We start from the raw sequence: 24993 nt of genomic DNA on the forward strand, positions 1-24993 counted from the left end.
AGTACTCTAGTAATGAGGTTTTGTGAGCCTTATTGGCTTTGGAGAAAAGTACTGTGTAGGATGTGACTATTGCCTTCCTGCTGACTCAAATTTAACTGTAATGGAATTAAATGCAATTACCCTGCATCCCCACTGGCCCAGTCTAGAGTAACAGAGTCCCTGAACAAAGGCAAACACACACACCAACATTCACACTTTCTTTTTTAAAGCAATGCCTTGAAAAATGGCTTCAAAGTATTTCAGTGAGGTCGACAAAGCAAAAGCCTCTGTTGTGCCACACATGCACATCCTCTGCTAGTTTTCTGGGCCAGAAGCAGGGTCAAACCCATTTCAGTTCCTGAAAGTTCAGAAGTAGAATTGGACATGAAATTGAAAAAAAAGTGTTGATAAAGAAAATGAAATGGAATTGACCTCCACTCTGAAAGAGCACATGTGGAGTCATAAAGGACAGGCCGAGGAAAATATAAAAATGAATTAGGGTTAAAAAAAAAAAAAGATATATCTGAAGAAGATTTTAGCGTTTCTCCAATGACTAAAAACAGTGCGTAACATGCATGCAAGCATGAGTGCACACACATCTGGAAACTGCACACACCTCTGCATTCAGAAGTCAAACTCATTTATTATGATGTCCCAGTGGCATACATAGAGGGGGAAAAAGAATGCTTAGCATGTTGAATGTTGAACGAATTGTTTAGCAGCGGACATCTTCCTTCAAAAAAATCTAATGAATTAGCCACAACCTGGTTACTGTGTATCAGTGGACATAAATCATATGCTACAGTATGCAAAAACTGACTATTTTGTTGTTGTTGGTATGTCAGTGTTAGCTGGTACAGACACAAGCTGTCTTCAGGGGTGGGAGGATAGAGAGGGGGGCTTCATGGTCTTGTGTTTGTCTGGAGACCTTGATCTGGCAAAATAATGTCAAAGTAAATGCTTTAGTATTGATCTGCTTCTAGTCCCCTCGGTCCACAGCATGTGAAATGATAGTCCGTGTGTGCAGGCTACATGGTAAACAGGCAGCAATCCACACCTACATGTACTGCAGTCTGGAAAACCTTTCTTAAGACTGAAGACTGAGCCTCCGCTCTGAAATTCTGGGTGATTAATTCCATCTCATGCCAAATGGTCTGTAGTACGAGGACTATGTTATGCTGCTAGCTCAGTTCAGAGAGAAACAGATGTTGGTATCCAAGAAGCAACTTTACTGGAGATATAAAGCCTCCAGTTACTATTTAAGTAAAAGAAATGCTGACTCTTAGCTTTAAGTCCATAATAATCTGTAGTTGGCTTTGAGGTAGATGAGTGTCTCCAGGTTCTTTGGCAAGACAAGGCCTCTCTCTGGCCGCAGACAGCTCCCAGCAGTAGTGAAAATGCTCTCCACTACAGTGCCACATGCAGGTATGGTAAACGCCCTCTTGGCCACCTGGGCAAGCAGAGGAAAGTCAATTGCTTTGCGCCGCCAGTAATGCAAAGCCTCCTCGTCTGTGGGTTCCTCTCGTAGGTAAACAGCCAACTCCTGCTCGAGGCTCTTGGCCTGTGTTGTGGGTCTCTGCTTGATGAAAGAGAACAGCTTACAGGGCCGAGAAAGAGAAGACACGGGTGATGGAGCTGGAGCAGGAGGGGTCTGGGATAGAGGATGTAGGTCTGTGTTGGGGTCTATGGGGCTGGAGGCAGTGGAATGCTTGGATAACTCTTCTAAGAGAACTTGTCTGTGCCAGTCAAGGCTGCTGCTCCAAGTGAGCTTGAACTGGGGGTCCAGGGTGGTGGCAGTGATGTAGAGGGGGTCCTCCAGGATAGGGGACAGCTGACTCTCTACAGCCTGGCTGAGGCCCACCAGGAGAGAGGGGCAGTGGGGGGTCGACGTCTCAGAGAGATGCTTCCGAAGGCCCAGAACGCACGGCAGAGCCAGGCTGATGGACACATGTCTATCTGTCTGTATGTCTGCCTGTCTGTCCCCATACACCATGTCCCAGGCCTCAATGAAGGGCTCCAAAGTGTCTGTGAGCTCCCTCAGTAGGGCTCTCTCTGAACTACCCAGGGCAAACTTCCCCGGACCACTCATCTCCTCCAGGAACTCCACTGAGTCCAGCAGCCGCCGCAGCACCTGCATCAAAAAACACAACACAAAAAGTTAATATTTTGAAAACTGGAAACACACCCTTGATTTTGTCCTTGCAGAGATCTTGCATTTTTCAGTCTTATATTATAAATCCTGCTGAAACAGCTACATAATCAGGCTATGAATTTAATTATTATGTCCACATACTGCAGACTGGCAACACTTTAGTTTAACCCCCTATCTAGCATTTATCAGCAGTATGCAAACAACTGATAAAAGGCATATAAAACACATGACAAGACAATACAACATAGCTTTAATCATATAGAATGTCTTCTTTAGAATGTAAGTTAGTGTACGACTGCATTGTAATGTATTATATTACAGACAAATAATTAATTTCCTATGTTCTACTTGTACTAATTCCTAAATAGTGGGACTTAAAGTAAAGTGCCATCTGTATATATATAATATGACATACCTTAAGCTGAGCAGCCCAGTCTCTTGCTGCAAGAGGGGTATTTCCTGGTCCCCCTACGGTCAACCCAAGGCCATCAAACACCTGGCTAAGTTTCTCAGGCGGGACAGCAGAGGTAATGTAGTTGTAGAAACAGGCAGCCTTGGCCAGTGTGGAAGAGAGCTGTGAACAGGAGCGTAACCCTTCTCTGACACACTGTTCAAGAGAGCGAGAGAAACAGTCCACCCGACAAACACCCAGACCCTGCTCCCACGAGTCTTCCCATTCTCCCTCCTCTCCACCATCACCGTGGCCATTCCTGATCCCTTCCCCCACGTTGTTACCATTGTCCACCTCCTCATCATCTTCATTTTGCCCATTGGCGAGAGTAGGTGAAACAAGGAAACCAGGAAGACAACATGGCTTTGCTGTTGTTCTTGCCAGGAGAGGGCCCGCAACTACACGAAAGGCTCTCCCTGACACGCCATGAGAGTGACACACTTCATCAAAATCTGAAAGCACACGATTCCCAGAGCTTCCCCCAGTCAGGGGAAGACACGCCAGGAGAGCTGAACGCATCTGCCAATCGGATGTAAGAAAATGGCAGGTGACACCGAGGTACCTACAGACATACAGAGAGAGAGAGAGAGAGGCAGACTCTTCAGTGAGGGAACAAAACCAAATGGGAATCATGTTGTGTTTGCTTGGTTTTACCTCCTTACCCTGAAGTGGCTCCAGTTAAGCCCCTCCAGAGATCCAGGCTGAGACTGAGGGCGTGTGCTGAGGCCAGGGCCTGACGGGTTGCCAGCTGTGCCTGGTAGGCGTAGGCTGGGAGGAGCTGGCTCTGGATGTAATGCTTCGTCTCGGGAGTGTAACGTGGCTCCAGGAGCTGAAGCAGCTCTCTGAAGCCTTGATTTTCCACTATGGACACTGGCTGCAGATCACGCACAATCATCTTAGCTATAGCCTCAGAGATCAGAACCTGTGGTGACAAAAACCAACACAAACCCTCATCATCACAAATTCACCACAATGAATACTTCATAAGTCATAAATAGCAGCTTGGTTATTTGCATCTCAAGCGATGATGGACTACAACACACACCTGACGTGGATCATGTCTGTCAAACTTGGTCACCCCTCCACCAGAGCCTCCTCCTACTCCTCCCTCCAGAGATCCCATTCCTCCAACACTCCCTCCTCCACCTCCTCCTCCTACTCCCACTCCCACTCCAGTACTGATGGGGAGAGTGTAGCGGCTATTGCCTCCATTGGTGGTGAAACTATGCAGGGAAGCAGAGGAGTAACCCTCTCTCTTCATATCTTTCCTTTTCACAAAGTCATCATACATAGCTTGGTGCTTCCGCTGAACGGGAGAGAGACAGTGTGGGGCACAACAATGTTATTGGTTGTCAGGGAGAACAGTTAATACACTATTTAGGTGTATACATCTCTACATCACACAGCCTTGTTTTAACATATATGGAGGAAGACACAGTATGAGTGAATCCATCCTTGTGGAGAAGCAACAGTCTCTACAGTCAGGTTATATATAGCTGACACTGTAGTGTGCATAAAAAGATACTGAAGATCCAGCTGTTTCCGCTGAAGCTGACAGAAATATGATGAGGATGAGAGTAAGTGCAGATGCCTCATCCCTGCATGTTAACAAAGACACACATCTTATTTAGAAATCATTACCTTGAGATGCGTTACGAAGTTGGACGTGACACTCCTCTTCGCCTGGATTCTGGTGCCACAAGCTTTGCAGTTGGACTCGATTTTGCCATTTTCACCTTCAAACACAATATTAAAGTAATCCAGAATAGACACCTTCGAAACTGACGCCATTGGAGCCCACAGTTCCTCCGCTCCGAAGTAAAAATCAACTTGCTATCAAGGACAATCTGAGTCTGGGGTATCAATCTCACCTCGCCTCTAAGCATGAGCGCAGGCCAGCGTGTTTACCTCCCAATCCCTGCTCACACATCAAAAATGTTGCTGCCAGTTGCGCAGACAAAAGAAAATTAAATTCCAAGCAGGAGTTGCGTCGCTTGCACGGCCGACATCGGCCACGATCGGGCTACAAGGGCTGCTGCGGATGTCTGGAAATATCAATAACATAATAGTGAGGCTACATCCGCTGTTTCTGCGCTCCCATCCGTCGTTCGGACGCAAGTGAAGGGGAGGCAGAGCGCCGTGGCTCATGGAGACATGCAGACAATATTATAATTGGACCAGGAAGTACACACAATAAACGGGAGTTTTCGTTTCCCGTTTCGACAGTTCCCGGTAATGTTCGGCTGTCCCCAGTCGAGCTGCGTGGATCTGAGGGTGGTGGCGCTCAGTCAGATGCTTTAATTATGCTCGTGTCGTTACAGTAAGAGGAGGCCGCTTTCCTCTGATGTAATATTTGGAATTAAGATTTCTGTATATAGAATAAAAATATTCATCTCTCAGTAGCAGCTACTCAAAAAAAAAAAAAAAAAATCAGAGAAAAAACTATTCCGAAAAATTACATTAAAGACTATTTGAATCCACTCCTTTATAAAGAGCAAATAAGTTGTAAATGATGTATGAAAGTAGTACTGACCATTTATCAAAACATTTCAGACAGGTTGTATTTATATCCATCTATCTATTTTCTTCTGTTTATCCGGAGTGGGGCATCGGGCTAATCTGGGTGTTCTTCTCCTGAGCTGTGCTTCTGAGCTCCTCCTGGGGGATCCTGATTTGTTCCCAGGCCAGATGAGATATATAATCCCTCCAGCCACATCTGAGTCTGCCTCAGGGCTTCCTCCCTGTTGGAGGAGCCCTGACGACCTCCAAGGGGGGACACCCAGGAGGCATCCAGACCAGATGCCCAAACCACCTCAAATGACTCCTTTCGATGTGAAGGAGCGGTGGCTCTACTCCGAGTTCCCTCTGGATGTCCCAGCTGGAACGTAGATCGTCTGGGAAATCGAGAGCTTCGCCTTCCAGCTCAGCTCCACAACAGTACAGCACCTGCATCAGTCCATCTCCCGCTCCTTTTTACCCTTATTCATGAACAAAAGCCGGACATAAACCCCCTTTGTTGGGGCAGCAACTCACTCTCAACCCAGAGGGAGCAGTCCACCGCTTTCCAGCAGAGAACCACGGCCTCAGAGTTGGAGGTGCTGACTCTCAGCTGGGCTGCTTCACGCTCATCTACAAACTGTACCAGTGCATGTTGCAGGTCACGGTCTGAATAAGGCAACAGGACTACGTCATCTGCATAAAGCAAAGACGCAACTCTGAAGTTCCCAGACCGGACTCCCTCCTCACCTCGGCTGCGCCTTGAGATCCTGTCCATGAACATCACAAACAGGATCAGTGACAAGGAGCAGCCCTGGTGTGGGAGAAAGTGTTTGACTTTGTGCTAAGAAAACGGACACAGCTCTCACTTTGGTTATACAGGCACTAGATAGCTTGTAGCAACAGCCCCCGACACCCCATAGTCCCACAGTACCCCCCATAGGATTCTCCAGGGCACACGGTCATAAGCCTTTTCCAAGTCCACAAAGCAAATGTATGGATGGTCAAACTCCCATGACCGCACCATCATCCCCGCAACCGTAAAGAGCTGGTCCACTGTGCCACCTGAATATGAGATTCGAAATCAGCCGGAGCCTCCTTTCAATCAAAGGTTCTGTTTATATTCATAATCTTACAGACTACAACACAGCTTTTATTGAACCTCGAAGACAGCAGTCACAAACACATTAATCTCACACATTTATCAGTGAGACAGTAGAAACAGAACAAAAATCAAACATAATCTACTATCAATTAATAATCAAGTAGGAACTGCTACATCCATAAAAACTTCACCAGGAGGATCACTGTTGAGTTCAACTGGTCCGGAAACGTAACCTACTGACTCCAGTCCATCTGTGGCCACAGGATCTTCTCAGAATCATCTGATGGAATTACTTATTTTGCCACCATGTCCAACTGGGCTGTTGAGGATTTCTCCTGGAGGCTGTGTTTGTCTCTCAGACTGAGCTTCAGGTCCTGTCTGGTGATCAGAACTGCAGTCTGAAGGGTCGCAATCTCAGCTGACAGCTCTATTACTGCAATATGGCAGAAAAAAGGAGAGAAGGTGAGGGATGAGGAAAAGCATTCAACCAGTAGTACACTAAGAACAGTTTCATTTTGTACACAAACATAAGAGTACCATCATCTCCAATAGAAATACAATGTTCTTTTTATATGCCTGATTAGAGGTGTCATGTCACATGTAAGTAGGGTTTTCATTTTATTTATTTTTTTTAAATGTAATATGTCACATTCCCCATTTTGACTTAAATAACTTCATCTGCCAGCAAGAAAACAGATCTTCACTTTTTCTTCCCATTATCTAACTTTATTTATCTATTTTTTTAATATGCATTTCCATTTGGCTCTTTGTTTTGAGTGTGCAAATGCACTTTCTATACACTGTCTATACACTCTATAGAAGATTCCTACATGCTGAATATAAAGAATCTAATGTGGCCCTGAGAACTGAATGCACTTCAACTAAAGAAAACACATTCAAACAGATGAAACACAAGCAAATGAAGAAACCATCTTCACTGACCTGATAACACATACTGAAAATCTGCAATAAAATGTTTCCAGAGGACATTTAAGTCCAACAAGCATGCTCAGCCAAACTGCAGTGTCACCATGCATCACTCAGCTCATTTTTAAATCATTGACAGGTTAAAAGTGTTTCTGTATTTGGTGGTGTTTTTCTGTACAAGCAGCATGTTTAGTTATGCTGCGTATGTACAACTGTTGAAACATGGCTGTTTTGGTATATTGTGAAAAGACCGAAAATCTGTCCTTAGTAGTGTCAAGTGCAAACACATCAAATCAAAATTATGTCTTGGTTATATTATTAAGTGATAATATATTAGAAAAGCAAATGTTTGACTGCTTTAAACCTAAACCTTTTGGATCTTGTAGCGTCATACCTTGCTTGAATGACGACTGTGCTTGTTTAAGGGATTGTGGCACCAGAATCCCGAACCATTTCAATGGATCCTGCTGAGGATTTTGGTCACTTTTTCTTGCTGGAGTAACTTCAGGAGCTCTCTTACTACTTGCCTCTTTCTCTGTGTTAGCCTTTTTTGGTTTGTTTCTTCTCCTGACACCTATGAAATACCACAACATCATGAATAAAAACTGCATTAGTTTAGTTTACAACATTCCTTTCCTAACACCACGTGGACAATAGTAGACTCACCTTCTTCTTGAGGTCCAATATCCTCTATTGACCCCACATCCTTTCCAGTCTCATTACTACACTTTTGTTTAACCCCTTGTGTGCAGAAATCCACCTTACCGCTGTCCAGAGTTCTGCAACACATAAACGCAAGTCATAAAAATAGCAAATTCATTTCCAGTAGCCAACAATTAACCTGGTAGCGTTCATTTCCCCACCTGGCATTAACATGGACCAGTGGCTCTATCTCACTCGCATACTGGAGTGCAGAGACTTGTTTATTTCCCATGGAATATCGAGCCTTGGAAATGGAAAACCATCCCTGTGGAGAGAGATGGTAACTTAAACACAGGACTTCAAACAGTAAGAGTGCGTTGCACACATGGACTTGGCAAATTTGAGAAAAGAAACGTAAGCAGCACTGATGTTGGTTGTTATAGGATATGAGGCCTGCAATCTGATGCTTATTTTCTCGATTAATCGGTTAATGGTTTGGTCTGTAAAGCATTAGATGATTATAAAACATTGCCCATCGCAATTTCCTAGAGCCCAGGCTGACACATTTCTTTTTTAGTGTGATCAACACAACAAATCTAAACGATATTCAGTGTACTAACACACAATACTACAAAACCCAGCAAACCATCACAAATGAGAGGTTTGGCAAACGTTTGGTTATTTACCAGAAGTGCTGTTTTAACTGAGTTTAAAAAAGGATCTTTTGTGTAGCTTGTATTCATTCATAAACACATATATAAACAGAGATACATGTCTGAGGGTGGAAGGCTTGCTAAAAGGACATTACAAGACATTACTCTACTCTACTTTCTGTGCTACCTGCTCTATGAGAGAGTTCAGAGTGGCTCGTTTCTCCTCCAGTAACTCCAGCTGGTCCATGAAACGGAGCAGCTTTTCGTCCAGTAACAGAGAAGACTCCTCACATTCTGACAAACCCATGTCGACTGTATCTACTAACTCAAATGCTTTCTTCTACAGTCTTCACCGCGGTCGTTTCTACTGGAAATCAGCCATTCAACGTAAAAAAAAAAAATAGACTGCGCTACTTCCGTATAGCATCATGTGACGTATGACGTAAATCACGTGTGGTTAGACTCAACCCGTCGCAGTAAAACACAGAAATCAGTCAGGACTTCAGTTTTGAAGGCAAAACATTAGTGCATTTGAAGTAATTTACTCGTATCACCGTAGCAACCAATACTCACAAAATAAGCTGTTATATTCGTAAATAACCCAAATGACAACATTTTATCTTGCATGCTCAATGTCGTTGCACTCTGATTTGTAACCATCCTACAAAAATATGGCCAAGAAATTTCTGGTTCTATGTCTGCTCGTGACTTTTCCCTTCATCAAATTAATTTAAACAAGAAAAGCTCAGTTCCCATACCGGGAGTCGAACCCGGGCCGCCTGGGTGAAAACCAGGAATCCTAACCGCTAGACCATATGGGACCTACACTTTGCTCAGTTCATGTATTTTTTTAACCGGTTATCGCGATGACTTCTGTTCTCATTGTGGCTGTTTGGCAAATGTCTCCGTGTACGGCTGGTGAAACGACAAGGCAGGGCACAGAGACAAATAAGACTAAGTTATGCAGCCCAGCTATAAACCGCTAAACATGCTGAAACTTAGCATACCACAAGCTAACTAGGTTTCATGTAGCAGGCACATCGCGGGTACATATTGTGGAAAGCCTGCCTTATGTCGACGTTAGCCGATTCTTTCGACCAACACTGAACATTAAGAAAACGACAGCTGGCGTTAAGTTTGTCTTCATGTAAAAAAAAAAAATATGCGTATATGTTTGCCATTTGTTGTTGTAGATTTGAGGTATCCCGGGGATACTCTGTGGATCTGCTGAAACAGTAGTAGCTCCTGCTCTCTGACGACAGACAGCTCAACAAATAACCTTTCCCCCCGCATGGCTTCATAATGTCTTCTGTACGGTGATTCACTATGACTCCCAGTAGCTCGCCGTGATCGTATAGTGGTTAGTACTCTGCGTTGTGGCCGCAGCAACCCCGGTTCGAATCCGGGTCACGGCAGGGATAAGATCCCTGACACGGCTTGGGAGGACAACTTTTTCTCTTTTTCACAAAGATTACGGACTAATTTATCGTTTACGAAATATTTTATTCTGGTAATTGCAAAGTTAGGACCTGTCCTTCATTTAAATTATTTACTCATACTGATCTTCAGACATCTCACGTGAACACGTTTAAGTTGCTTTCAAGGTGGATAATCTCTGGACATAATTATAGTGTATTATTATTATTATTAATAATAATATTAAATGGTTATTTATGTTTCCGTATGCTTTTATGCTTTAGATCAGCCTGTTTCCTCTCATTTCACATGGACTATAATAATTTTCTGTGACAGTTCTTGGATGAAATATGTTTTTTTCTAATAATGTAATTAGATTCATCTACTCACTGTTTTCTCATCTTATATAGTTTACACTTTAAATGGTAAAAATGACACACCTCTTTATACTTTATACTGCATTTTAGAGCTGAATAAAATAAGCTGTAAAATCCAATATAAAGAGGATTTTAAAAATGCATAAAAATACCCACTAGTGTAAACTAAAGGAAGCACTAAAACCCATTATAAATTGGTGTGTCCTTTGCAGGCTGTGTAGTGATACACTTTGGCAGTGATTTTGAGTCACTGGATCAAAGTATACTGAAAAAGTGAAAAAAATGATTTCTGGTAATGATTTGTCACAAAGTCAAAGTCAACACAGAAAAATCCATTATTTTGAATCAACATGTTCATGTAAAATAAATCAACTATACTGGCAAACTAAATAAAGGTACTGCATGAAACAATAATAAATAAATAAATAAAACAATAATATTTTAGCCATCATTTTCACTAATACTGGCAAGTCATTATGAAGGTATTGAAATAACATTGTTTTTGTGTTAACAGTAATTCATTGATGGTCCCCATCTCAGTCTCCAGCAGTTCAGCCCGCGGTGCTGAGAGCTGAGCTGACCGTCCTCCTGCTGCCAACAGAGGCTTTAAACTGAGGAAGAGGACGCAGCCATGTCCGGAGGGAATATCTGATGAATAGCCAACTTAAAAACGACTTCACTGCGGTCATACAGTTAGAGGTTAGCAGTGTTTTAGGTCAATGTTGCCCTCACAAGGTTGCCTCCTACAGCCACGTCAAAGAAGAACATGTGGGAAAGATACCTCGAACTTCACCCTTCACCGTCTGTAGACATATCACTAGTATCATCGTCATAAAAACAGGGACGGTCTTTCGGGGTAAGAGACGCGTTTTCATTGGTGGTTGTCGCGGTAACGTCCAGTGTTCCGAGATGAAGAGCCAATCAAAATGCCCGCAGATCGCATGTGCCGCTAGTTCTATGCATTCGGGCCTCTTATTGGTCCTTGCAATCACAAGTATCCGCCCCCTACTCTAGTGACTTCCGTGTTTGAGTCCCTCTGCACTGATGTGGCTTGTAGTCAGAGACCATTGAACTGTTGGACCTCAAAGATATTGTTGAATTTATCTAATACTCCTTTTTTTTCTAAATACAAAGCTTAAACTTTTAGTGGCTGGACACCCAGTTTGATAGCATCACCGGTAAGAACAAAATACACATTTAGCTTGTTAACTTTGTCTGCTATAAAAAAAACTCTAGCAGCTAACTTTTTTTAGACTCATTATCAGTGCAGAGCAGGAAGTGCTTATTCAAACTGATATACATATTATTTTTAAGCCTGTTGTGGATGTTTTTGAATGGTGTTGACCATCCTCTCTTGTAACAGGTGATGGATACCACATCAGCAACTCTTCATCCCTACTGGCCACGAAACCTGCTGATTCCCACCTATGTCGCCAACGACAGGTCCATGTCAGAGATTCTGGCCTTCCTGTTTTCTGTGTCTGGGGTGTTTCTTCTCGTGACCTGGCTGATCACCGGCCACACAGGGACCACCGTCAGGCTGGGCACATTGAGGCGTCTGGCTGTGTGCTGGTTTGCTGTTTGTGGTTTCATCCACAGCGTCATTGAGGGCTGGTTCTCGCTGTATTATGATATTATTCCAGGAGACCAGAGTTTCCTGTCACAGCTGTGTGAGTACAAACAAGGAAAAAACATGTTCAGAAAAGTGCGATGGTGCAGTCAGGAAGGGCTCTTTTAAACAACATGTTTTAAACTTCTATCTCACAGGGAAAGAATACTCCAAAGGAGACAGTCGATATGTAATGTGAGTTCATTTTTGCACAGAACCATGTTGAGCTTTGACATAAAAACAAGCTGTAACTAACTGTATAATGAATATTTCTTGCCCTATGTAGAGCGGATAACTTCACTGTCTGTATGGAGACTGTGACTGCATGGTTATGGGGACCTTTCAGTTTTTGGGTCATGTTCGCCTTCTTAACTAACAAGCCCTACAGATTTGTTCTGCAGCTCATCATTTCATTAGGTAAGATGATGTGGTCACTACAAAAACTGTCACTCATAAGCAAATTTGTTGTTGTTGATCGTATTTACATGATGGGTATTTTGCACAATCTGATTCCAGGTCAGCTGTATGGAGCAGTGCTTTACTTCTTCCTTGAGCACAGAGACGGTTACGCTCACAGTGAGTTGGGACACCCGATCTACTTCTGGTTCTACTTTGTGTTCATGAACATGCTGTGGATCGTCATACCGCTGGCGCTCATTGTGGACGCGTGGAGACAGCTGTCAGCAGCCCAGACACACACTGACAGCACAAAGTCACACAAGTCTAAGAGGAAGTGACAGCACAAAGAACAGACTGACAACTGGGGGCGGCATAGCCTTCACTTAATGTTGCTGAAAGAACACTACACTGAAAGCTGATGCACAAAAATTATTCATTGTTTGGAGATGGACAGGCTTCAACTAAGATGTCATGTTGTACCTGCTGTATTATGCGCCTTGAATACCCAATAATTGTCTGCAAACTAAGTATTTCATTTTGAAATGCCGCTTGTTCCTTGTGCACGTGACAACAAAAGCTCTGAATTTTGTTCTGGCTTTGTAGAGCCTCGGGGAGAGGAGGGAAATAAATAATTGTTTTCCCAACATCATCTTCAGTTTGTTGGTTTATTATATATTATAAGTGCATCTTTCACACGGAGCCCATATTCAAGTATTTGGTCAAAGTATTTGTTTTTGTTGCTTAATAAAACCAAGACTGTTGAGATCCCCTTTAGTGGGTAGCTCCTTTTATATAATCCAATCAGTTGAGTATGTTTAATCCACTTCAGGCATACTTTACTTTAAGATTCATTTTCATTGGTTATGTGCTTTTACACACTTTGCAACAAAGTGCACTTCACACTGTTGCTGAGTATTTTCCACTACAGCACGCTATTTTGCATGTCTGAATGCATTTACCCTTCCTTTGAGGCAGCCTCCTGTATGTCCATCTCACTATGGCAGCAATGAAACTCAACAGTTGGGATAATCAATCTACCACAGTAACATAACCTCTGAAATCAACCAAGAAAATCACTGTAATCTCCATAACAAATATGGCTCTTTAAAAACAGGTCTTAATAAATAAATGATAACAACGCAAATGCACAACTAATCTATCATAAATATACATAAAACACGAATTTAACTATTCAGGTGTCAGAAACCATGAGCTGTGAGAATGTTACATTAGTATGTTTAGGACATAAACTACAAAGTTTATGAAGCAGACATCAGTGTAATCGAGTTTCCTTCTTTGTTAGAATAATGATGTCTATGCACCGATGTTGACTTAAATTACTGTAATATAGAATATTTGAACGACCTGTCCAGACTGTAAGCCGCCTTCTCATCCAATATTAGCTGGGATCGGCTCCAGCCCTCACACGACCGTGACGGACAATCCGGTACTATAGATAATGGATGGATGGATATGGAGAAAGAATGAATGAAAGAATGAATGAATGAATGAATGAATGAGCAAATCAATGATCGTCTTCATCGAGTATACAGGAAACCTTTATTATATATCGGTAACTTGCAACGTTACATCGCCGAAATAGCTCAGTTGGGAGAGCGTTAGACTGAAGATCTAAAGGTCCCTGGTTCGATCCCGGGTTTCGGCATTTTGAGCCTACGTGGCACAACGTACCGGTGCACCAGTGTACACAGACCGCTGACTGAGTGAGGCAGACTGACAAAAGCCTGACACCTTGTGGTCGAGTCCAGGAAGTACAGCATCTTAGTTTTAAAGGTCTTAACTCAAATATTACAGACACTGAATGAACACCATGTTTTGATGCAGTCCTCACTCCTGCATGAGCGTAATAATTGCTCCTGAACACATATTTATTGATTACTTTTAAGCTTCATTCACACATCTCACACACTCAAGCGGTATAGGCTGGGAGGAAAAACATGCATGATAGATGGCTGTACATACACTTGTGTTTAATGATGAATCATGAGAAGAAACATAACTTTCTACAGATAACACCTGATAATAGATAATATTTTCTTCAGCTGAACATTTTGCTGAGTCTAAGCCCCAGCTGAGCGTTTGTCTCTTTCTCTCTATTTGCTATGTTTTTCAGTGCCTTTAAAGCTGCAGGTGAGTCTGGCTGTAGCTCCAGCAGTTTCCTAAATGCCTGCTTGGCCTCCTCCAGCTCATTCACCATCTGGCATGCCTGGCCCAGCCGGTACCAGGCCTTAGTGCCGCCTGGTTCCAGCTGCGTAGCTTTAGCTGCACTGGCCTTCGCCCGCTCTGGTTGGTCCAGTTTGAGCTGGCACAAGGACAGGTTTGAGTGGAGCTCTGCTTTGGTGGTTCTGAACTCATTAGCTGAAGGTAGCTGCAGTGTTTTATCACCGCTGTTATTGTCTCTCTGCTCTTCCACTTCTTGCTTGTGTCCTTGTTTCCTCCCATCTTGGCCATGGAGAGTGATGAGAAGTTTGAGGGCCCGACTGTAGCTGTCTGCTGCCCCCCACACATCTCCACTCTTGAATCTCACTCCACCTCTCTCTTTGTGTGACTTCACCCACTCCCACTTGTCGCCAGGAGACATCTCCCATGATTCCTTGCCTGGTGTGAATGTTTGGAGTTCAACTGTGGCCCACAAAGGCAGGTTTTCCTCAGCAGGATGGCAAACAGAGTCATCTGGTCCATTTCCCAGTGGAGATATCACTATCTGCAAAAGCAAAACATAATATTTACACTGGCTGTATACTTTAATGTGGTTCAGAAAAAAGACTAAAAGAAAACATAATAGCTAATAAGCCTGTAGTCCATATCCAACAATTACAGCTTTTATTAGCACTGGCTAATTAAGTTTTCGCCCTTTTTCTTAAACCCTTTTTCTGTTCTCTCACAAGCTTTATTCTCAGTCTCCAGTGCCAGTGGACAAAATAATTTTCTAACCTTAATATCAAAACAAAATAGCCTGATAAAAAACATTTAATGAATACATCTTCACATATTTAACATAAAAAAACACAATGATTAATTTGGTCCATGCAATAATACTGAATTACGCCCCATTCCTCTTACCTCACACTTCTCTCCCGCCTTCATCCCCTCCACACATGCTTCTGTGATATCGCACTGACCCTCCCCCAGCCTCAGCGTTGTCCAGTCATCCAGTGGGACTTGCAGCACAGACTCCTGACACCTGGGGAAGTTTGTGGCCGCAGCCTCTGTAACCTCAGTGACTGACTGGTCAGGATGGACTGACAGCTTCTCGTGTCCCTTTTCAGATACTAAACTCTCCGTTTTATCCGTGTTAGCTTTGAGCCGCACTCGGACTCGACACAGAGAACCCATCCTTGGACAGTGACTGGATGAACATACTAGAAGACAAAAAGGCACTTTATGTGAGCTAGATTATAAACACGTTTCTATTTTAAAAATGTGGACTGAAAAATGTATCATTGATATTGTGGAAGAAAGCCGCAGAAAACCATCATACATGCATCATCTCCACAATTAGAGACAATCTGTTGACTTCTCTTGCTTGTTCGCCGTTGCTGGACTTTCCAGAGACCTCTGGGACACACAGACACCCAGGATGTGACATCAACGCCATCGTGATCACTGTTGCTATGCAGTGCTTCTAAAGGGAGATCCATCTCTGTGTCCATACCTGGATTCATAAAAATATCAAGACAAACATAAAAGGTGATCATATCATCTGCTCACTCACATAAGACGATAAATGCCAATTTTTGTGTAGAGGAATGTAAAAATAACCACAAACACTAGAGCTGCAACCAAGCATATTGTCCAATCCAAGGAGTGTTTGGGATTTGGGGTTGAGCTGAATTAAAATAATTTTATTTGAGATTATCGCAGGTTAAAAAAAATACATGAATAAATAAAAATGATTCCCAGACTGTGAATGAAGCAGTGGCTTACAACAACAACCAACCTTACACCTGAAGGAAAAATTAGAAAAGCTTTGAAAAAGAAACTTGAAGAGTTTGATGAAATGTCCTCTCATATCTGGAAATAAACCACACATCAACAATCCTAATACTGTGCATTTACTGACTAAGGGCTTCACAGAACAGAACAGAAAACAGAGTTTTTCCACCTCTTTCCCTTTTATCAGTGTCTATACAATATGAAGTGAACCGTGTCACAATAACTATCCCATCTATCCTATCTATGAACAAATGTAAGTTTTTTTACATGTGCAATAACAACAGCAATATCTAATCACAAAGAAAAGCCCGTTCGTCGGAGAGGAAGACCCTAAAGTTCACTTCGCTATCACAACCACAACACTGAAACTTAAATGAGGAGTTAGCGCTAGCTAAGACTGTTAGCACCGACAGTCTCAACCATGTAGCTAATGTAACATTACCATTTACATTAACATTAGCAAGATAATAGTTTTCATTTTATTTGACTTTTTAGACTATACTGAGAAAGTTAAGCTCGGTAAACAGTGGGTTGGTGGTCTCCTGTTGTTACATCGTGTATGAAATCATGTTAGCAGATGCATTAACGTTCCCAACGTTAGCCTGATAAAACTACTGTCAACAGTAAACAAAGCAGCTTTAGTTAGCATCAGATAGCTATGGCGGCGATCCAAAAACTAAATCTCATTATTCCACATAGTCTGTGTGGCTGCTAAGAGCTACGCCTGACTAAAAGGTATATATCTATGATCTTACCTCATGCACAAGTCTGACATGAAGCATTAGCTGTCCCGTCAATCACAGACTAATGTAATGTGTGAGTGTAAACAGACGCCAAGTACTACTCCTCTTCTTCTTCTTCTTCTTTTGATGCGCCTTCTGCTTCTTCTTCGTGTGACATTATAATGGGGGCTGCGAAGCCAGATCGAAGGCACATTACCGCCGCCCTCTGTACCGGAGCGTACATTGACATTATTTCACGCGTAATATAGTTATTTTGGTCTATTTGTTTGTCAGTGTGTTAAGTAAACTAGCCTTACCACTGTTATTTCACCCTTATATGAGGACTTCAAATTTCATCTCATTCATATCACGTGTCCTCTGATATGGTTACTGCTCTTATCTTACAACTTTCTACAGAAAGTTGCCATAAAACTGTAAAAGAGCCTGAAAATGAACACAGACTGTGTCTTTGGTCTTATCTCTTATTGGTGAGGCTGTGATGTTGATTTCCTCTTCAAATAATGCATTATATGTCATATTTCTATATCAATAAAGACACAGGATAATCTGGTATCATATAGTCGTCTGGCCAATGCTGTTATTACAGTAAATGGTATCGTATTAGCCTACTCATTCATATACAATCATTTACTTACTTTACTACTACTAACTACACCTGTATGCACCACATGGTTCTGCACTATTAGCTGCCTAGTAATTTTGAGTTAAACTGCTCTTGTATAGTATTTTTTAAATTTTCTCTGTACTTATTTCTGCCATATCTACAGCTCAAATACCCAAATTTCCCTTCTGGAGATCCATAAAGACTAATGTTATTTTATCCTATTACATTTACATTCTGTTTATATAGAGTAGATCTATTCAGATAAGAAAAATATCTCACACGTGCAAAAACATACAACGTAATTTTTATATGCAATATGAATGTAATCTAAATGTCTTCAGCTGTTTGTGTGTATGTGTGTATCATGATTTTTGAGCACATTGATGCTGGGGGAATTATGGGCTGAAGCTGCAGCACAGGCTTGTCAAATGAAGTGCACCACAAAATATATCTGTTACGTTAGAACACAGGATTTAGAAAATGATTTTGTGCCTTGTCACATCTTACTAGAGAACACACAGTGTTTTCAACTCCATCTGTGTGTTGACCTTTGACTTGTACCACTCATGTTTAAGGCCTGTGTGTTAATATGTCCTGTCAGTATGAGTTAGGGCTCTATCTTCCACACACTAGAAACCATTAGGTCTATCAGAGAAATACCACAACCGACAAGCATGTGTGTGTGTGTGTGTGAGACACAGAGAGAGAAACAGAGACAAAGACAGAAAGGAAGGAGGTAATCTGAGATGCAATCTGTCCCCTTATATGGGGCCTGTTTGACCTTTGATGAGTATGAGACGAGGTAATAAACTAATGAGATTGTATCAGTGGACAAAGACGACCATGTTTGTTTTAGTATTCATGACAAAGGTCCAACTAAAATCCACAATTCTACAATACACAAAAAACATATTCACATAAGAGTTTGAGGCAATAAATATACATTTCTGTTTGTCTTACAACATTTTAAGGTGGTCCATTTTATGTCCTGATATGCTATGTTATATCATCAGGTGGCAGCATTTAGCCATGCACTAAAGTTGCTGAAGCAACTGTTGCTGAAAAGGGACGACATGCTGCATTCACTCAATATTGTTTTAAATTTTTTCCAGGTTAGTGAGGATGTCCAGCCTCTCAAATCCAACAAGAAAAAATGTGATTATAATGCCTCAGAATAGAATAATCTTAATTAAAATAAGCTGTAAAAATACCTGAGTCATATATCTGAAGGTGCTGGCTATGTACTCGTGGAAGCACCACTTACTCAGCAACTTTTACAGTGGAAAATATGTATATTTATCATGAAAAATAATCTACAGGATCCATATTATTAATGTTATGTATTTGTTTAAAAAATATAATTTCCAAATATTCAAGTCAGTTCAAAAACCCAATATGGGTCAAATTATAGCTCAAAATGGGCAGATAATACTGTGATACTAAAATAAAACATAAAGTAGATTACATGACTGAATAGAAGTGCTGCACTGAAACATCTCAATCTGGTTTGGGGACACTGAGGCCTCCTCAGTCACCATTACTGTCATCCAGCTCATTTACAGTAAAGAGAGGCTCTTTGTAGAGACACCACTAAGAACAACTAGGTTAAGAAGAGTGAAACTGCAGCCACGAACAACCGGAAAAAATGAAGCAATATGACACAGATCTACAGCTGCAGTCACTCACATGAATAAACAGGTGCACAAAGATGGTGAAAAACGGGACTCATAAACTAAAATTCAATGGGCACTCGATGGGAGTCAGAACCTGTGATCGTGTGATGGTAAGGCTGCTTTAAAGTTATGTAATTTAGAGCAATTTCAAGTAATTTACAGCTGAAACAAACAGAAAAAAGCTGCTACCTCTGCTGAATTATACTTTTCAGTACCATAGATCGTGCAGACGTGCATTACAAGCATGACTTTTCAGTAGGGGTCTCTCTCTTCCCTACAATACACACACACCTAACACGACCTGTACAGGTGCAGTGCAGACTGTACGGTGTGCAGCGCAGTCAGCCTCACTGGCACTGAGTGATGTAACCCAGTTTCAGTTATATATCTTCAATATGAAGTTTTTGAAACTCTTGGAGCTTTGCAGCATTTGTATCTTAACGCTGGCAGCAGACAGTCACTCCCAAACGGACTGTGCACACATGCACTCAATTAGAGCCAAATATGGACAAAAGAAGAGAAAATATGTTTTATCTGGAGTGAATAAGTGAGAATATAAGACTAGTGCTCAACTGAGCTTTAGTGCTTTGGAGGAAATTAACTTGCAGAGGAGAAAGTGATGAGAAAACACTTTTGAAGACCTGATATTTTAACATTTGGAAACGTGAGTCAATGATATGAAGTAAATAAACTGAAAAATACAACTTTGACTTTTTGCTTTTGTTTGTTGATGGAAATGGATCTCGGTCAATCTAATGCAAACAAATATAAAATAAATATCAAATATCAATACATATTATTTTTAGTGAAATGAAATGAAAATTTCCTGATTTCTTGTATATTTAAACAAGAGTGAGGATAAACATTTTAATGCAGGCAAATGACTACTAATGTGTTTACAATCAACACATTTCTCCCACAGGAGAGTTTAGGTTTCAGTAGAGTAGTAGTAGAGTTTAAGTAGACAATTATAGCATTTACTCCACATCTTCTTTCTGGCCTGCATTAGAGAAATTCAAATTTTGTATTACAACTTTTTCACACACAGAAGACTGGCCAGATATTTTTTAGTTTTCTGATCATCTTTTGGTAATATAACCCACAGTTCTCAAAAAGATCCTCCTCCAGTACATTACCCTTTTTCAGTTGAGGACCTTCCCCTCCTGTTAATGGGTGCTGAATCTCTTAATGTAGTGTTAGGGAGCTAGTAAATGACAAGATTTCAGATCCTAATGGCACGCCTACTTAGTGCTTTAATACATGCAGGCGCTCTGGTATCAATATCCACAGGTGCTTAATACAGAAATAGTCAAAATCTACGGTATCAAAAATGTAAGAGTTGATTTAAATGCAGCAGGTGATGTTAAATTCAGTCTTTTCAAGTGCTCACATTTTCTAATTGTACTGCATTTCAAATGGACTTTCAATAATGTTTCTTGAGAGTACAATAAAAAACATTCACATTTAGAGTTTTCAAATACTTTTGTCTGCCATTATACATTTCTGATAACGAAGGGAAGCAAATAGTGTGTCTGTGTGCATCTCACAATCACCCTTCAAGGACATTACCCTCGCTGTCCCAATATTTCCTTCTACAACTCCCCGCCTTTCCCTCTTTCTCACACACAAACCAGAACGTTCACTTCTTTAATCCCCATCCATGTGTTACCAATATCGTTTCTTTCTCCTCTGCGTCTCCTATTGACTATCTCCTTCAACCCCCTCGCCTTCCTCTTGGCTCCCTCCGACTTCCCAGCTGGCCTCTTGTGAAACATCCCAGTGGGTAAGTTCAGAAGCATGTATCCCAGGGCTCGTGGACCGCTTGATGTTCGCCAGAAGGGCTTGCAACCTGCCAGTAGATGGGTCCAGGGAACAGCTGCAACCTCAGTAGCCAAAGCTTTACGCTGCTTGGAGGGTTGGTACGGCCTTTGCTGCCCTCTCTGAGGGGTTCAACATGCGTCATTCTGGGAAAAGGTGGAGTGAGACAGGTGAACAGAAGAGAGAATAGATAGATAGATAGATAGATAGATAGATAGATAGATAGATAGATAGATAGATAGATAGATAGATAGATAGATAGATAGATAGATAGATAGATAGATAGATAGATAGATAGATAGATAGATAGATAGATAGATAGATAGATAGATAGATAGATAGATAGATAGATGTGGATTTGGGTGGAGACTTTTCCCACGAGGATAAAGATGGACTGACCACCAGCAGGATCACACAGCGGAACTAACCGAGAATGTCAATCCCACCACGGACTCTATCAACACAATTTACTGGCTGTGTGAGAGAGAAGGACAAAGAAGGTGATAAACTGACAGAATTTCTTTTTAATCCATGATATGGTGGCCATCTTCTTTATAGACAGCAGCCTACTCTGAAGACTCACTTCTCCCCCCATCAAAAGCTCTAAACATTGAGCTTGTCTTACATTCTGCCTGTTTGTGTTTCTTTTTTCGTCACGAAAGTGGCGGCCAGCTCGCCTGTAATCCCTCCATCACACATTCCCTAACACTCTCAGACAGTAACACACACGTATACACACACACACACACACACACACACACACACACACACACACACACACACACACACACACACACACACACACACATACACACACACACACACACACACACACACACACACACACACACACACACACACACACATACACACACACACACATACAACCTCTGCGACCCTGGTCGGCCAGAGGCTAACTCGTAAACAGATCGGGCCACACGACAGGGTGTTTATCCCTCGTAGTGAGACAGACCGGTGCACATAATGTTGTCCGAGCATGTATGTGTTAGTGTGTTGAGTACTTTAACTGTATCTAGTTTTACTCCCCCTGGGGCTGTTTGTTGTTTATAGTGAGAGACACTGACAACAGGCTCAGACTTCACTATGTAAACTCAGCATGAAGGCAGAAGCTTTATTCTAAGTGGTTCCCACACTCAGCATTAGTAGATTAGACAAACTACATAAACTAAAGGATCATCATACCTCATTAAGACTCCTCCACTGGACTTTGCTCAAAAATTAAAAGTCAAATTTGAGCTGAAGAAGTCAAAACAAACTTTCCAACAACAGCATAACAGTCTTGACAAGAAACATAAAAATGTAATCATAGATCTGACTTACTGCACCATTTCCTATTGTGTTGTGAGGGGGAATGCTGTAGTATAACAATGAGCTATGGAGTCACATCAGTCTCAGTATCAATGAATGCACATAGAGGAATTCACAAATGTATTTCAGGACTTTTACATGAATATTTCTCTCCGCATAAATATTTTTCAATGCACATGTAAATAGTTATCATTGTATATAAATAATCCACAAATAAAGAATAAGGTTCTTAAATGTATTTCTGATGGACAAACATGTCTTTGTTCTAAATCCCCAAATATAAATATTTGCCATTTTCATCAGAAACATTTTTGGATTTTGTTACAATTACATACAAACTGTTGAACCTGCATTGACAAACTTCTTCCCATGTGTGAACTTCACTGTAAGCATAGATTTGAGGGTATAATTTCAAAATAATTAATGAGTGCTCTGAAAAAAAATGATGTAATTTACATATAAATCCATCAGTGTGCATTCATGAATACTGAGAGTGGTCTGACTACATAATGAGCTGCCAGCATACAGGAGTTTCATTTATTGAGGTTTCCAGGTCAAGTGGGCTGATCCTGAGGCTAATTAGAGCCACTGAAACAACAGGGTCAAGAGAGACAGAGCGAAGGAAGGTATCACTTGTGGCACCAACACACATGACACACTGTATCTATCACTGTCACACGAGTATTACACGAAGAAAAAAAACCCAAAGCCTGAATTGGTGCAAGGCCTTGTAATTCAAACTGATTGCCAGCAGAGTTGCACAAGCAGTGAAGTATGACTTTTCTCTTCCATTAGCAGTGATGGAGCAGAGTCTGCCAGGTCAGGACTATTCATCAACATTATAATGTCATGATGAGATTGCTTCAAGTGCAAGTGAAAAACACAGGCTCCCACTTCAACTCCCAGAGTAACAAAACATCATAGTATTGCATCCTTATGTGGCAGATGCACATTTGCACATTTAAGTCATGCTCTAGTGACACTGTTAAGGCCACACGTAAAACTGTGAGATGCACTATTAAAACTATATGACTGACGTCCTTTTCCTAGAACAGAAATGGAACATTAATGATGTTTCAACGCCTCCTACAGCTCTCACTAACAAGCACAATACCCCTAACTACCCTCATGGCTTTCTGGATGAACACAGGTACACCCTCAGCAATAGAGCGATGCCACCAAGGTGCACCACTGAATCCCACAGGAGATCCTTCGTTCTTGTGGCCATGAGTCTGGACAACCTCTGTCTCATTGCTGGACACTGACAAGGATCATTATAATGCACAGTTCATGTACCTGAATCTCAATCCACGGTTGTTGGCTGCTAGATCTGCTGTTTTAATGATGTCTGGTACTTGCAGTGAGATGCACTTTTAATACCTTTTAACTGTTTTATTTGGCAGTTTTTCTTTTCCATTCATACTTCATATTTTCCATTTTGTATACAGTAAAATTATTATATTATAGCATAGCCCTGTGCTTTCAGCCGTGTCATTTTTATGTATCCATGTATTTTGCACTTCCCTTAACATTGCATGTATTTCTACTCATGCACTGTGTATGTGCCACAAAGTACTGTATATATTTTACTATGTACACAGACTATAATCCTTTTGAAAATCATTATTGAAAAAACATTGATTTTCCATCATTTGTGCTCTAGATTCAGTGCAACAGAGGAATTTATGAATAAAAATTGTGGTCTGGGTTTATCTGTGTGCTCGTATGTCACTCAAACCAAATCCGTATTAAATTCATATCAGGGTGTCTCACACCTTACATTATACATATGAAATTATTAAATCTGCTACCTCCCATTGACACACAAACACACACACATTAAGTGTGCCACTATTCTGCCATCACTAAACACAGCATGCTAATATGTGTGTGCTCGCCAGCAATATGGGGAATCTGGCAGAAAGCGAGGGTAAATTTGTTTTATCTGGAGCATAAACAGAGTTAACTCCATTATGTTGTTCCTCTGGGGGCCAGTTATACAGTCGGACCTTCACAGCCTGAGTAGGAACCCACTGAGGGGAGGAGATGGCTATCTGGGAGCCAGAGGGCAGATTGGGGGACCGTTTTTATCGATGCACATGCTGTAATGGGGTCTTCCTGTGAGGGGGCCTGAGAAGTTTCTTTTGACAGCACTTTCATGTGTTCTTTTGCAGTGTGTTGTGTGTTGTGTGTGTTCAGTGATCAGAGAAAGTCACTGTGGACCATTAGGTCCCCGCACGCATTCATATTAACACACATCTGGATATGTTTCTCCTTGAACAGTCATACCTACATACAGTCTGGCAGTCCATGTGACCTTTTAATACCATCTAAGCACTTTTAGATAAGGCTAGTTAGACCTTTGGTGGTATATACCACCACCAGTGAGTGACCACCATATGTGGACATACTCACACACACTCACACACACCTGCTCATGTCATGTCACACTGCTTGCACGCTATTATGTCCACAATTTCCTGTAGATGACAAATTTATGTGCTCACTCCTGTCAGAAAATGGCAGAAGATGATTTGAGAAAGTGTTCTCTTTACAGCTGACATTAGATCAGCTGTAAAGAGAATACTTATTCATACTTGTGAAAACAGTAGTAGCAGTATCTACCTCCGATAATGCAGGGGGTTTGATGTAAAGGTTTGCTA

At 41.6% G+C, this 24993-nt stretch overlaps 4 protein-coding genes and 3 non-coding genes across 7 annotated transcripts; 3 read left to right on the forward strand and 4 right to left on the reverse strand.

Annotated features, from left to right (window-relative positions):
* Window positions 1–636: 636 nt before the first annotated feature.
* LOC139225137 (zinc finger BED domain-containing protein 4-like) lies at window positions 637–3705 on the reverse strand. The gene is made up of 4 exons (XM_070856172.1): window positions 3628–3705; window positions 3245–3504; window positions 2547–3144; window positions 637–2110 (listed from the first exon to the last, which is right to left on the reverse strand). Exons 1-4 carry the CDS (start codon window positions 3703–3705, stop codon window positions 1268–1270), a joined length of 1779 nt encoding a protein of 592 aa, XP_070712273.1. The 3' UTR covers window positions 637–1267.
* Window positions 3706–6219: 2514 nt separating this feature from the next.
* On the reverse strand, window positions 6220–8797 carry LOC139225139 (coiled-coil domain-containing protein 115-like). The gene is made up of 5 exons (XM_070856175.1): window positions 8593–8797; window positions 7974–8077; window positions 7777–7889; window positions 7505–7684; window positions 6220–6616 (listed from the first exon to the last, which is right to left on the reverse strand). Exons 1-5 carry the CDS (start codon window positions 8710–8712, stop codon window positions 6477–6479), a joined length of 657 nt encoding a protein of 218 aa, XP_070712276.1. The 5' UTR covers window positions 8713–8797; the 3' UTR covers window positions 6220–6476.
* A 357-nt stretch (window positions 8798–9154) lies between these two features.
* Window positions 9155–9226, reverse strand: trnae-uuc (transfer RNA glutamic acid (anticodon UUC)). The gene has a single exon. It is a non-coding gene; the product is annotated as a tRNA-Glu (tRNA).
* A 522-nt stretch (window positions 9227–9748) lies between these two features.
* On the forward strand, window positions 9749–9820 carry trnah-gug (transfer RNA histidin (anticodon GUG)). Its single transcript has one exon. It is a non-coding gene; the product is annotated as a tRNA-His (tRNA).
* Window positions 9821–11266: 1446 nt separating this feature from the next.
* Window positions 11267–12821, forward strand: LOC139225140 (3-beta-hydroxysteroid-Delta(8),Delta(7)-isomerase-like). The gene is made up of 5 exons (XM_070856176.1): window positions 11267–11376; window positions 11562–11868; window positions 11966–12002; window positions 12094–12224; window positions 12324–12821. Exons 2-5 carry the CDS (start codon window positions 11565–11567, stop codon window positions 12542–12544), a joined length of 693 nt encoding a protein of 230 aa, XP_070712277.1. The 5' UTR covers window positions 11267–11376; window positions 11562–11564; the 3' UTR covers window positions 12545–12821.
* Window positions 12822–13747: 926 nt separating this feature from the next.
* Window positions 13748–17018, reverse strand: LOC139225138 (FK506-binding protein-like). The gene is made up of 4 exons (XM_070856173.1): window positions 16919–17018; window positions 15709–15882; window positions 15291–15589; window positions 13748–14931 (listed from the first exon to the last, which is right to left on the reverse strand). The coding sequence occupies exons 2-4, from the start codon at window positions 15878–15880 to the stop codon at window positions 14266–14268; spliced, it is 1137 nt and encodes a 378-aa protein (XP_070712274.1). The 5' UTR covers window positions 15881–15882; window positions 16919–17018; the 3' UTR covers window positions 13748–14265.
* On the forward strand, window positions 13800–13872 carry trnaf-gaa (transfer RNA phenylalanine (anticodon GAA)). The gene has a single exon. It is a non-coding gene; the product is annotated as a tRNA-Phe (tRNA).
* Window positions 17019–24993: the final 7975 nt, after the last annotated feature.

Source organism: Pempheris klunzingeri, unplaced genomic scaffold (genome assembly GCF_042242105.1).
Source record: "Pempheris klunzingeri isolate RE-2024b unplaced genomic scaffold, fPemKlu1.hap1 Scaffold_66, whole genome shotgun sequence".
Lineage (NCBI taxonomy): Eukaryota > Metazoa > Chordata > Actinopteri > Acropomatiformes > Pempheridae > Pempheris > Pempheris klunzingeri.